Raw genomic sequence first — 14,864 nt, 5'->3', positions numbered from 1 at the left:
ATACATGCATAGGGTGAAACTCCATAAATCTGGGCAAAGAATGACCTCAGAACTATAAGTTAAATAATTTCGACAGATCATACAGAACTGGAAGACATTTGAGTTCCAATCAGACCCTGAGACGCACTGGGTTTGATCCACTAGGAAATAAAGACGCAAAGGGGAAGAACAATGCTTATGTTAAAAAGGCAAAAGAAAAAAAAACACAAATAGCGGGATGGATGATACGTGATAAAACAAGCAGAGTAAAATGTTAATGGTAAAATCTAGATAGTAAGCATACGGGTGTTCAATGAAAAATTAAAGTGTTAATAAGGGAACATGACAAATATTATGTCCATAAATTTCACAACTTACATGAAATAGACAAAATCCTCAAGAGACACTATGGTGATTTTAAAGTATGTCCACACTTTGACTCCTCCTTCAAAGGGGAAGTCTAATTCTCCTTCTTTTGAGCACTTATTGTTCTGTTTTAACAACTAGAATATGGCAGAAGTAATGATATATAACTTCTGAGACTAGGTCACAAATAACATTGTGGTTTCCTTTTTGGCCCTCTCAGATTGCTCACTTGGCAACAAACCATGTCCTTAGGACACTTAAGCAGCTCTTTGGAGAGGCCCATGTGGTTGGAAATTGAGGCCTCCTGCCAACAACCAACAATAAATTGAGACTTACTGATAATAATCTGTGAGACACTGAGGCCTTCTGTAGAAAGCCATGTGAAGGAGCCACCTTGCAAGCAGATCCACCAGCCCTAGTCAAGCTTCCATGACTTCTGCGCCTTGTACACATCTTGACCCATTTGAGATCCTGAGCCAGAACAACCCAGCTAAGTGCTCCTGAATTCCTGACCCACAGAAACTGTGAGGTAATTAATGCTTAGTTTTAAGCTGTTAAATTTTGAGGTGATTCACTATGCAGCAATAGATAACAAATACTGTCAACTACCAAAGATTATGTGATAAAAACTATACAAACTGAATAGTCCTATATCTATTAAAGAAATTGAATTACTAGCTAAAAACCTTCCAACAAAGAAAACTCCACGCCTAGATGGCTTTACTGTTGAATTCTACCAAACATTTAAGAAAGAATACCAGCTGTTTGTTGTTCCTTTCAATGTCATCTTTTTTTTTCTGGCTACTTTATGCTTTTTCCATATTTGGTTATCAGCAGTTTTACAATGATGTGATTTCATGTTGTTTTCTTTTTATCCTGTTGGGGGTTCTTGAATCTGTAGTTTAATGACTTGTATCAGCTTTGTAAAGTTCTGTCATTATTTTCTTACTCCTTTCCTTCTGGACACTGAATTCCTATGTTAGATCTTACTGTATCTTCTATGTCTCCTACTTTTCTGTATTTTCATTATTTGATATCTTTCTACATCATTCTGGATATTTTTTTCTAACTTGTGTTCATTTGTTAATTCTCTCTTCAGCTATATCTGTTCTACTGTGAAATCCATCAAGATTCTAATGTCAGTCATAGTAATTTTCAGCATTAGTATTTCCATATTGTATTTTTTCTTAATAATTTTCAATTCTTTGCCAAAATTCTCCTAACTTTAGTTTGTGTCTGAAAATTCTGAATCTGGATGTCCTTCATATCTGTTTAAATGGAAGTTTCTACTGGTGTTCAATCATGTCTCTTGGTATGGCTATTTTTTTGTGTGACTTACAGTGTACTTGCAAAACTGTTTATAATTTTGAGACCTATTGCATTAATTTTCTATTGCTGTATAACAGTATTACCCCAAACTCAGTGTCTTAAAACAACACACATTTATCATCTCATGGGTCCTGTGGATCAGGAGTCCAAGCACAGCTTAGCTGGGGATTCTGTTTCACCGTCTCACAGGCTGCAATCATAGTGTCAGCCTGGGCTGTGTATCAGCTGAGGCTCCGCTGGAGAAGGATTCACTTTCAGGCTCACACGGTTGCAGCATTCAGTTCCTTGTAGACTGCTGGACCAGAGATTATTTCTTGCTGTTGGCTGGAGGCCATCCTCAGTTGCTCGCCATGTGGCCCTCTCTGAAGAGCAGTACACAACAGGTGCTTTACAACATCGCTTCAAAATCAATGAGAGAAGAGAGTTCCTTAACAAGATGGGAATAAGAATATGATATAATATAATCATGTATAATTATCTTACATCCCATCATCTTTGTGGTATCCTATGATAACATCCCATCATCTTTGTGGTATCCTATTGATTAGAAGCAAGTCACATGCCCCCTCCTTTACACACAAACAAGGAATACCAGGATACAGGGATAATGGGGGGGGGCCATCCTAGAATCTGTCCACCATTCCTAGGATGTTAACATTCTCTTGAGGTAATTTAGATTTGCTTCTGCCATGCACCTGGGAGCTCTAAAAATCTTAACCTCAATCCAATTTCAGGGAAAGAGTATTCAAAGCTGAGCTGCCACCCTTGGCAGGTATGTATACTTCTGGATCATTTTTACCCCTAGTGGGCAACTCTAATTCCTTTTGGGATTCTGATTCAAAGTTAAGGGGAAGGGTTTTATCACTGCAGGCCACATACCCCAATGCCTCTTCCCCTGATACCATGTGATTGTCAAGATAGCCACTGAGCATCTCAAACACCACTTACAGAATCAGCTAACACTTCTAGGGAAAATCAGCTCACCTACCTACGTTTCTGTGCTTCCGTAGCAATTGTTCATTGTTGTTTGCTCTCTCATGTCTTTAAGCACATATTTTTAAAAATGTTTTCAAGCTATCAGCTTTTCTAGATGTGCTCATTAGAAGATCTGGTCCAAATTACTTGCTCTACCATTATTATAAATAAAAGTCTTATTATTATTATTTACTTCCATAATTTGTAATTTGTCACTGGCCTCCACATGTAGAGATGATAATCTATAATGATAATGTATAGGAGTAAATATATTTAAACATAATCTAACCTAAAAATGTAAAGCAAAACAGAGATTTACTTTTCCAACCTGAAAAAATTAAAAAGTATCATTTTTCCCCACTAAATTATATTGAACACTTCTATTTCCAGAGCTTTCTATAACATAAAAAGAAAATCCTTAATATTATTACATAATGGACATATATGCTTAAAACATGGGAGCCTAGAAATTAACATGGAATTATAAATCTTTTTAGATCACCTGGTATTTTGCTACTGTCCCTATATAAAAAGGTCTCTTAAATGTTGAGTATTCCTACAAATTACATATATCATTCAAGAGTGCATTGACCAGTAGAAATAACACACTGACTAAGCCAGCATACTGGAGTTATAGTTGTGATACTGATGTTAATTTAAAATATTTCAAAAACATTAATTTGCATTTAATCTCAAAAGGAAAGCCTGAAATTGATGACAACTTGGGCAACAGGTACTGCATCCTTATCTCTAAAATACACAGATTTGGGAGAACATTATATTGAGGTTGTCAAAAAAATGTATACACATTTTAAGGAAAAAATTGTATTAAAATTTAATACTCAATATGTACCGATAACAAAGATGAATACAAGTCATGTGTACACATTTTTTGGCACCCCCAGTATATTTGGGGGTCTTTTATTCTTATATGAATAAAGCATTGGGCTTTTTTTTAAAAAAAGATTTTTTATTGGGGAAGGGGAACAGGACTTTATTAGGGAATAGCGTGTACTTCCAGGAGTTTCTCCAAGTAAAATCGCTGTCTTTTCAGTCTTAGTTGTGGAGGGTGCAGCTCAGCTCCAGGTCCAGTTGCCGTTGTTAGTTGAAGGGGGCACAGCCCACCATCCCTTGCGGGAGTCGAACTGGTAACTTTGTGGTTGAGAGGACGCGCTCTAACCAACTGAACCAGCTGGGAGCTCAGCGGCAGCTCAGCTCAAGGTGCCGTGTTCAATTTAGGTTGCAGGGAGCAGAGCCCACTATTCCTTGCGGGACTCGAGGAATTGAACCAGCAACCCTGTAGTTGAGAGCCCACTGGCCCGTGTGGGAATCAAACTGGCAGCCTTAGGTGTTAGGAGCACGGAGCTCTAACCGCCTGAGCCACCTGGCTGGCCCCTGGGCTTTTTTTAAAGATACATAACTAGTAGACATGGTTTTGAAATAAATATCTAAGAGAGTAAAATTATGACTACTTTCTCTGAGAATTTAAAAAATGTGTAATCTCTCTATCATGCACCTTTGGTAGAGACCGCTAGTCACACTTACCTCAATTCTGTACTCCTTTTTTTCCAATTTTTCCCAGGCATATGACCATCTGGAATAAAAGTGATATTTTTCATTCTTCCTTATAGTTAGGTGGGGACATTGTGCCATTTTGGCCAATGCAATTTAAATGAGCGTGCAACTCACTGCCTTCCTTCTTGCTGACCATAATATTGATGTGAGGGCTGGAGTTGGGACAACAATCTTGGATCATAAGTTGGAAGCCAAATACTGGAAGTTGGTAGAGCAACACAGGAGCCTTGAGATACCTACCTCTGGAATTTTTAAGTGAGAGGAAAAAAAATCTTTCTTTGTCTTAAGCTACTGGTATTTGGAGTTTTAGTTTTATGCTGCTGTACTTAACTAACACACATTTTAATTGTTGGCATATTACTCCTTTATTAGAAATTGTAAATGAGAAATTACTTCAACACCTGAAGACCAAGCTACAACACAATATTCCATAGGCTCAAGATTTTGAGACATTCTGGAAAGAGTTTTCTGCAAAGTATATCCTTTCCGTGGCATCGCAACATCATTCTTCTTTAAAAAGGTTACTGGACAAAGATCATTTCCACCATCACCAATATAAACAATTCGCGTATAATTCACTCCCTGTTGTAATTGTTTATCTACAAATTCTACCAAAACTACATTTTTGCAAAGATTTTTGGGACACCTATAGCAAGAATGAGCATGATAATTTTCCACAGTGAGACGACCACTGCCATCAAAAGCTGCTGGATTTGTAAACACTTTATCAAATACATCATGAAAATCGGTTGCTTCTAAAACCCAATCTATGAAGATTGAATTTGAATCCGAAATAATGATGCAATCAAACTTATCTTTGTTCTTTCTTATAAAGTTTAAAAGTTCCACCATTCCTGAAGTGAAAGGCATTGATGTTACTGCTCTTTTCATTTCATCTTCTCTCACACCTTCATCTCCCAAGTACTTGAAGACTCTGCCCATAAATTCTGTCCAAAATCCTTTTTTATAAGAATCTTTTAGTTCAATAGGAAGCTTTTTCTCTGGAGCACATCGTACAATCCAGGTGTCACTGTTGTCATCTATGATTGTATTGTCAAAGTCAAAAACCAGCAAAATTTTCATGGTTCCAGAAACAGATTTGGGTTACTCTGAAAAAGAAAAAATATTCCCTAAACACTCTGTTTCACATATCTAGCTATTATATTTATTTAGCAAACATTATTGAGTGTTAATCTGCTAAAACATATAAACAAATTAAAATGATTAAGCATTTTAAGACACCATTTAAGCACTTTTTTCCTAAGAAGTAAAGTTTTCACATTTGAATATTCTAAGTGAATGGAAAACAGAATATCTAAAAAGGATACTCACAGTATTATTATATTCCTGTGGAAATTGTTCCTTGACCATTCAGAATTAAACTATACAGCTGCCCACTGAGAGAAGTAATGAAACAATTATTCTCTTACAGTCTAATTTAGAAAAGTTTTAAAAGAATATAGAAAAGGGGCGGCCAGATGGCTCAGTTGGTTAGAGCGTGAGCTCTTAACAACAAGGTTGCCGGTTCAATTCCCACATGGGCCAGTGAACTGTACCCTCTACAACTAAAGTGAAAACAACGGCTTGAGCTTGGAGCTGGGCCGCCAGTGGGGGTCCGGTTGGCGCAGTGGTTAGAGCGTGGTGCTCATAACACCAAGGTCACCAGTTCGAGTCTCACATGGGCCAGTGAGCTGTGCCCTCCATAACTAGATTGAAAACGACTTGACTTGGAGCTGAGCTGCGCCCCCCACAACTAGATTGAAAAACAACAATCTGACATCTGGAAAAATCACACTGTTCCCCAATAATCCCCAAAGGGAAAAAAAAAAAGATACAGAAAAAAATGTAGGCTAATCATTCTCATTGTTTTTATCAAGCATAGTCAAATCGATTAGCTTAAAATATTTACAATAATCTTCATGTTAACTAACAGGTCATGTATAATATTGACTCTCTGTGTACTAACCAAAATTCGGACCAAATTTAATATAACATGAAATCTTGCAAACTTTAAATAATTTTTTAAAAGGTGTTCAGCTTGAAATTAATTTCTAGTGTCAATGCCAATGCTATAACTAAATGGTTGCTTGATGCTGTACTTGAAATTCTAAACATATTACTTGAAGTGGAGGACAATTCAGTTCTTCTAGACTAATAGTAATTTTTATTAACAATTTTCACATTTACTGACATTTTCTCTAGGTAGTTTAGCTCTGGAGTGCCAAATAATCTGGATATACCTGAGTAATCATATTGCTTAAGATGTGACAATTACTTAAATCTCTATTTACATTAAAAGATAATGAAGCTTGTTAATTATAAATTTAAAGAGAAAAGAATTGGTCAACAGATGGTATGGTTGAAAATTATCATGTAAAAATGATAATTATAGATTATGCAAACAAAAGCTACAATTAGTATGTATAGACAAAAAAATTTTTTAAAAAAGAGTAATACTAAAAATATTACTATACACCAGGCACTGGACTAAAGACTTTATAATTATCATCTCATTTAACTGTCAAAACCCTTTTAAGTAGGAATTATCCTCATCTTAAAAATATGTAAACTGGAGCCCAAATATTAGTTAAGTAGCCCAAGTTGGTTAAGTATCAGTTAAACGGCAGAGCTGGAATTTGGACTCAGGTTGGCTTGGCTCCAAAGTTCATGCTTTTAAATACCACACTCTAGTGTGTAACACATAGAATATTTAAAAACTGTTTAAAAATAAAATACTATGGTTATTTTGATGAAAATATGTTTAATTATATGAAAACACTCATTAGTCACAAAGTACACATTAAGTACAATATTAAATCTGTGATCTATTTTATAACCATTCTGAGGTTTTAGCAAAAAGTTCTAAATTTGTGAAGAACCCCACAAATAAGAAAAAGAAGAGAGCAATTAAAAATGGAAAACATGGCATTTAACCACATTTATTCTCTGATTTATAACGACAGACATCTAGTAGGTGAAACTGAGAATAGAGCTCATGACCCATATAAGAGTAAGTATTTGGTATCTTTCAGGTTAGAATATCTGGATTTCTGGTCAAGATGGCAAAGAAGGTAAACTGTGCTCACCTCCACCTATGATCACATCACACATAAAACTAAATTATAGAACCACCTTCCCTGAGAAACACCTGCGGACTAGCTGAACAGAATTCCTATAACTAAGGATATAAAGAAGAAGCTACATTGAGATAGGTAGGAGGAGTGGAGACATGAAACAGGCAGGTCCCTTATCCACAGTGTAGAGATTAAGAAACAGGAGGAATGCCTGGGCTATGGAGGTCCCCACTGAGAAGAGAGGGGTCGCAGGCCCACACCAGGCTCCTCAGCTGAAGGCAAACTGTGAAAACTAGCAGAGATGGCATCTAAGGAAGACAAAGGGCTGCTAGAGACCAAGGTGCTGTTCTTAAAGGGCCCACGGATAGATTCACTCACCTACAAACTCACTTACTCTAAGCTCAAGCACAAGTTCAGCAGCTTGAAAAGTGCCAGGGACATACAAGGAGGAACTAAATTTACTCATTTCATGGTGAGGGCTGGAGGGGCAGGGGTCAGGGCAACTCTGACAGAACTGCTGGCAGACACCGTTTTCCTTGTTGGGCTATTCTTTCACCCAATTGGCCTGGTACAGGCACGTGCCAAAGCTGTGATCTCTGTTAAACTGGCTCATATCATTTGCCCCACCCTGGTGATTCCCTGAGAACCAGCCCCACTCAACTCACTCACCAGGCCTGGCCTCTTCCTGCAGCAACTCCACAGGAGTGTCCTGCCTTGGCTCATGCTACAGACTCAAAGGACTGCAAACCCCAAAAGAATAGTGGCTGTCCTAGACTTGCGCTGCAGATGTTCTCAAAGGTCCACAAATCCCAAACAAGCAGCAGCCGGCCTTGGCATGCAGTGTAGCTCCTGCCTAGGATCCCTAAGCCCAGCACAAGTGGTGACTGGTCTCAATTTGCATTGTAACTCCCATCAGATGGCCCCAAAACTGGCATAAGCAGAGGTTAGTCTTAGAGTGTAACGTAGCTACAACTAAACAGCCTCAAGCCTGGCACAAGTGGTAGGTGGTTTCAGCTCACATCGTAGTGCCCACCAAAGGATGCTATGCCCAGCACAAGTGGCAGCTAGCCTTGGTTCGCAGCATAGCCTCTCCCAAGCATCTTAAGGCCCAGCACAAGTGACAACCAACCGCAGATAACTTTGTAGTTCCTACCAAGTGGACCCAAGCTTGGCACAAGCGGCAGATGACCTTGACCCAACACACTTGGGGGGCAGATTCAGATTGCACCAGTGCCCCACCTAACTAGCTCCACAAATGACACACCCAAAGGGAAGGATGGACTCAGCTGGCAACAGAGCCCTGCTAAAGCGACTCCCACTCTTTGGGGTCAGCCCCCGCACAACAGCTCACCCACTGTAGTCACAGCCAGCCCTCACAACCAGTTAGCCTGAGGGTCAACCCCACCCATTAACATGCCATCAGCAATTGAAACCCAACTACAACAGGAGGGCACACACAACCTATAGAGGGGACACTCCTGATCACCTGGCTCAGGTAACCAGGGAAACTGCACCACTGGGCCCCACAGGACACCTTCTACATAAGGCCTGTCTGAAAGTTTTCCCTTTAAGATCAGGAACAAGACAAGGATGCCCACTCTTACCACTTTTATTTAACGTCATATTAGAAGTCCTAGCCACAGACAAGAAAAATAAATAAAAGGTATCCTAATTGGAAAGGAAGAAGTAAAACTGTCATTTTTCAGATGACATGATACCATACAGAAAGAACTCCAAAGATCTCACCAAAAAAACTATTACAATTAATAAAGGAATTCAGTAAAGTAACAGTATATTAAATTAATATTCAGAAATCATTTGCATTTTAATATACCACTAATGAAGTATCAGAAAGAGAAATTTAAAAATTAAGAAAACAATCTCATTTACAGTTGCATCAAAAAGAATACCTAGGAATAAATTTAACCAAGGAGGTAAAAAACCTGTACTTGAAAAACTATAAGACACTGAAGAAAGAAATTGAAGAGGATACAAACCAATGAAAGGATATACCATGCTCACAGATAGGAAGAATTAATATTGTTAAAATGTCCATACTGAGTAATCTACACATTCAATGCAATCCCTATCAAAATAACAATGGCATTTTCCATAGAGCTAGAATAAATAACCCTAAAATTTATATGGAACCACAAAAGATCCTGAAGAGCCAAAGCAATACTGAGAAAGAAGAACAAAGTTGGAGATATCACACTTCCTGATATCAAACTATACTACAAGGCTATAGTAATCAAAACAGCATGGTACTGGCATAAAAACAGACACAGATCAATGGAACAGAACAGAGACCCTGGAAATAAATCCATGCCTATATAGTCAATTATTCTATGAGAAAGGAAGCAATAATATACAATAGGGTAATGACAATCTCTTCAATAATAGGTATCGGGAAAACTGGATAGATACATAGAAGAAAAGGAAATGACACCCCTTTCTTACACCATATACAATAGTAAACTCAAAATGTATTAAAGATTAAATGTAAGACCTGAAACCATGAAACTCCTAGAAGGAAAGATAAGCAGTATGAGTTTCGCAATATTTTTTGGATATATACCCTTGGGCAGGGGAAACAAAAGGAAAAATAAACAAATGGGACTACATCAAACAAAAAAGTTTTTGCACAGCCAAGGAAACCATCAACAAATAAAAAGACAACCTACTGAATGGGAAAACATATTTGCCAATGACAGATCCAATAAGGGGTTAATATCCAAAATATATAAGGAACTCATACAACTACAACCTAACACCAAAAAACAAAACAAAAACAAAAACAACTCAACAATCTGATTAAAAAATGGACAGAGGGCCTAAAGAGACATTCTCTAAAGAGGACATACAGATGGCCAATAGACACATGAAAAGATGATCAACATCACTAATCCTCAGAGAAGTGCAAATTAAAAGCACAATGAGATATCACCTCACACCTGTCAGAATGGCTATCATCAATGAATCAATAAACAAGTGCTGGTGAGGATGTGTAGAAAAGAGAACCCTCGTGCACTGTTTGTGGGATTATAAACTGGTACAGCCACTATGGAAAACAGTATGGAGGGTCCCCAATTAAAAATCACCCAGCAATTCCACTTCTGGGTAGAATTTATTTTCTGTTTTAGAAGTCTAAAGCACTAATTTGAAAAGATATATGCATCCGTATGTTCACTGTAGCATTATTAACAATAGCTAAAGTATGTAGGCAACCTAAGTGTTCATTGACAGACAAAGGGATAATGAAGAAGTGGTACATATATTCAATGGAATATTACTCAGCCATAGAAAAGAATGAAATCTTATCATTTGCAACAACATGGATGGATCTAGAGGATATTATGCTGCGTGAAATAAGACTGAGAAAGACATATACGATATGATCTCACTTATATGTGGAATCTAAAGAACAGAATAAACAAGCAAATAAAATAGAAACAGTCATAGATGCAGAGAACAAACTGATAGTTGCCAGATGGGAGGGGTGTTTAGGGTGGGTGAGAAAGGTGAAAGGATTAGGAAATACAAATTGGTTAGTCACAAAACAGTCACGGGGATGTGAAATACTGTATGGGTGATATAGTCAATAATGTTGTAAAAACTATGTATGGTATCAGATGGATACTAGACTTACTGGGAGGATCACTTCATAAATTGTATAAATGCCTAACCACTGCATTGTACACCTGAAACTGATATAATATTGAATGTCAAATATAATTAAAATAACTATACACACACACACACACACACACACACACATATGGTCACGGGATATAAAGTAGAACACAGGGAATACAGTCAATAGCATTATTAATAATAGCCAAGATATGGAGGCAACCTAAGTGTTCATTGACAGACGAATGAATAAAGAAGAAGTGGTGAATAATAGTGAATGAATAAAGAAAAAAATAGTGAATGAATAAAGAAGAATGGAGTATTAGTCATAAAAAAGAATGAAATCTTACCATTTGCAACAACATGGATGGACACAGAGGGTATTATGCTAAGTGAAATAAATCAGACAAAGACAAATACCATATAATTTAACTGATACCTGTAATCTAAAAACCAAAACAAATGAACAAACAAAATAGAAACAAACTCATAGATACAGAGAATGAACTGATGGTCGCAAGATGGGAGGGAGGTTGGAGGGGCTGGGTGAGAAAGGTGAAAGGGATTAAGAAGTACAAATTACCACTTATAAAAATAAAAATAGTCAGAGGGATGTAAAGGACAGCATAGGGAATAATGATTATTCCCTATATAATGACTATGTATGGAGTCAAGGGGTAGAAGGCTTATCAGGGTGATCATTCCGTAAGGTACATAAATGTCTAAAACTATGTGGTACACCTGAAACTAATATAACATTGTACGTTAACTGTAATTGAAAAATAAAAATAAGGAGATCTGGAGAATAACCTAGAGGGGTATCTACTGTGGTATGAATTTAGATGGTATATAATATTCTGATACTCTGGATCTTTGTATCTCTAAATGTCTAATCCAGGTGTCTGACTAGCTCCCATAGATTGAAGTGCAGAATTCACTTTCCCACAGAAACAATACAATAAGTAGCAATAAGGCATAGTTGACAATCACATTAGTACTGTACCTAGGTATATTTCAAGTTAAACATGCTTTTTAAGTATTCTGAATTTATACGTAATTAACCATTTTATTTCAAATGGAACTCACTGTTGGTTAAAAACTATCTCAAGCTTATATTTAATTAGCCACAAATTACTGAAATTCCTGAACTATTAACCTAAAACTAAGATGTATCATAAGCCTGAAGTTGACATAGTTCCACTGCTATTAATTTCTATCTAAAAGTCAAACTTTCTGAATTTCAGATCTTTTTATATTTGTCTTTTCTTCAGCATTCAACATAAAACTTTATTAAAAATACTTACCCAACTTAGTATTTCCAACACAATCTTACTTCACCATAAAGTTCTATCAGTCAGGACAATCTTCAGTTTTAAACAACAGTCAGTTTCTAACCAACATTACTCCTACTCCATATGCAGGAAACAAAGTCCTCTGGTTAGGAGCAAAGGAATGGAGACCTCTTAACTCCTAAAATTAATAAGAGTATGTAAGATATTTTTTAATTTGTTTTCTAATTATGCTATTTTCTCTACATCAGAAAAGCACCTATTGGCAATGGGAGAAACAAATTTTTGATTAAACAGAAACTTTATATACAAAACAGGGTATGTTACGTAAATATGTTGTTATCCAATAGATAAAATCCCAAGTGTTAGGCTGACTATGTTGAGATTTCCAGATTCTATTTTTTTCTTTTCACTTGTTAAATTATAGACAAAGACGATATTCTAATGTCAGTAAACATTAAAAGGTTTAGTGCTGTACTTGAGATGTCTCCAAAAATTAGGTGTGCACAAAGATTTAGTTTTAATATAAATCTATTTTGAAACCAATTTGTTAAAATTCCCAAAATAGTTATTAACTATTCTCTTCAAAAGCATGTGCATTGTATATTTGGTATATCCACAATGTTTCCATAGTCTAATAATAACCTATGTACTTCTAACAATAATAAAAACTAGAAATTACACAGACATCAAACTGGGGATAAGATATACTTGTTAAATAAGATATGTATGTGATAGCCATATAATGGAATATTTAGCCAGTAAAAGCAAAGATGTTCAGTTTAAATTAAACAAGCAAATCACAAAAATATGCCTAGTATAATGCCATTTTTGTTTTTTAAAAAATAAGTGTCTGTGTATACAGTGGTAGGAGCATGGGTGATTCAATTGTTGTGCAATCTTTTTCTACACTGATTTTTTTCTCCAAAATAATTTAAAGTCTGTTTTACATCAAAGCGTATACTCGCATGCTATCTTCTGAATTTCTTAACAAAGAAAAAAAAGGAGCAGATGTATTAGAGAGCTAACTAACTCTGGATTGAGCTGGCTCTGAAGATCCATGGGTTAGAGCTAGAAAAAGGCGTAGGAAGTCAAATTATATCAGACAACCATGTCAAATTGGCAACTTCCTGACATCAAATCTCATATGACTCAATACTTTTTGTAAGCAATTCAGTAAAAAATTCCAGAGAATTTTTATTGGAAGGTAATTCTCCGTGGGTCTCTAAGGGTTCTGCCTGTCTTACAAGCAAAGCACTCACTGCTCTTTGCTCTAGACCAGGGGTGTCCAAACTTTTTTCAACGTTGTTCACCAAGGGCCATATGCGGTAAAATACACAAACAGCCGGGCCACTCACTCGAGGTGAAGTATATATTGTCTCACCTGGTTTATTTAAGTAAACTAAATATATTTTTGGAATTTGCTGTGGGCCAACAAAAAATGGATTGCGCGCCGCAGTTTGGACACCCCTGCTCTAGACGATTGTCTCAAAAATGCGTGTATAGAAAACAGCCTTGAAAGGCATGTTTATTATTCATTGTAATCAAGATTTGGGTTCCTTAACCTAACTCCATGTGCAGGGGACTTCTGGCCTTCTTTACATCATCCTGTGGAGACTGGGGCAAAACTGCTGCGATTCCGGCTACCGCTGTACTTCACCTCTGCATCTAATTCAGGTGTACCTGATGTAATCCAGGTCCGCATCTTCCACAGAACTGTGGCAAGCTACGTCCAGTTGTTAGTATGCAAGGAGGATAAAATCTCTGACCTCTCCCAGTTCTTGACATTTTAAACACTACGCTTCCAAAAATCCCCACCAACGTTGTATGTGCAAGAACTAATTTCTGTCAACAAATATTTTATTAATACTTTCATACTTACTAGCATTATTACGGTGGAACATCTGATAGAACACCTGAAGAAAAATAGTACAACTATGTGTTAGAAGTTTAGCGATTAATAATTTTACCTCCTTTCATTCTGAGCGACTCCAACCGGGTGCCTAATGTGTGCACGCCGTAGCTAACTAGCTTGTAACGAAACAATTTGTACCTTGATGTGTTAGAAAAGGATCTTTTGAAACCAAGCCCACCATCTACTCTTAACAGATTTTTTTTTTGTCCTTAGAGGTCCCCCAAATACGTTCAATTTACTGTATTTACCAAGCAATTTAAAATATCTTAAAGGTCCTAACGTGCATGTTCTGAGACAACATCCAAGTTTTAGCATTCCTGTATTTTAAACAGCTAAGTCCCAGCTAGCCCGGATCATGCCTTAGAAACCAAAGTAACCACAGTACTTAAAAGTAGGTTTTCTGTCCATTAATCCCTGGGTTTCCTAGCTCAGGGCGGGCTTTGCCCTTCCCCTTTACAGCCGCGAGGAGGTCTGTGGGCCGCACGCACCCAAGCCGAGGCCCCGCTCTCCCACACACCTGTGAGGCTCGCCGGGAAGATAAGCGCCTGAAACGACGTGGGGTCGTCCCGCGCGAGGCACGCAGTGAATTAGAACGGAAACACCAGGCCGAGCGGGCTCCCTCGGGCTCCTCAGCGGCCCCGGCCGGGCGTCCGGAAGCGCCTCAGCCCCGCCCCGCTCCCGCGGAGTGGTCCCGCGCACGTCGGTGGGCGGGGCCGGCTCATTCGCACG

The 14,864-nt window shown here is 37.6% G+C and overlaps 1 protein-coding gene across 2 annotated transcripts; it reads right to left on the bottom strand.

Moving 5' to 3' along the window:
- Positions 1-226: 226 nt before the first annotated feature.
- PHOSPHO2 (phosphatase, orphan 2) lies at positions 227-14,817 on the bottom strand. Of its 2 annotated transcripts, XR_013993560.1 has the most exons (5): positions 14,653-14,817; positions 14,103-14,136; positions 12,236-12,401; positions 4,195-5,333; positions 227-2,073 (listed from the first exon to the last, which is right to left on the bottom strand). XR_013993560.1 is itself a non-coding variant. In XM_081052222.1 (3 exons), exon 2 carries the CDS (start codon positions 5,305-5,307, stop codon positions 4,582-4,584), a length of 726 nt encoding a protein of 241 aa, XP_080908348.1. In that variant the 5' UTR covers positions 5,308-5,333; positions 12,236-12,373; the 3' UTR covers positions 227-2,073; positions 4,195-4,581. The 2 variants fall into 2 exon arrangements, 1 of the variants encoding a protein (XP_080908348.1); XM_081052222.1 differs by lacking the exons at positions 14,103-14,136; positions 14,653-14,817 and having other exon boundaries at positions 12,236-12,373.
- Between the last annotated feature and the right edge of the window lie 47 nt (positions 14,818-14,864).

Source organism: Rhinolophus hipposideros (assembly GCF_964194185.1).
Source record: "Rhinolophus hipposideros genome assembly, chromosome: 6".
Classification (NCBI taxonomy): domain Eukaryota; kingdom Metazoa; phylum Chordata; class Mammalia; order Chiroptera; family Rhinolophidae; genus Rhinolophus; species Rhinolophus hipposideros.
The sequence above is the reverse complement of the archived record's forward strand: the minus strand, read 5'-3'. Positions and strand labels throughout refer to the sequence as shown.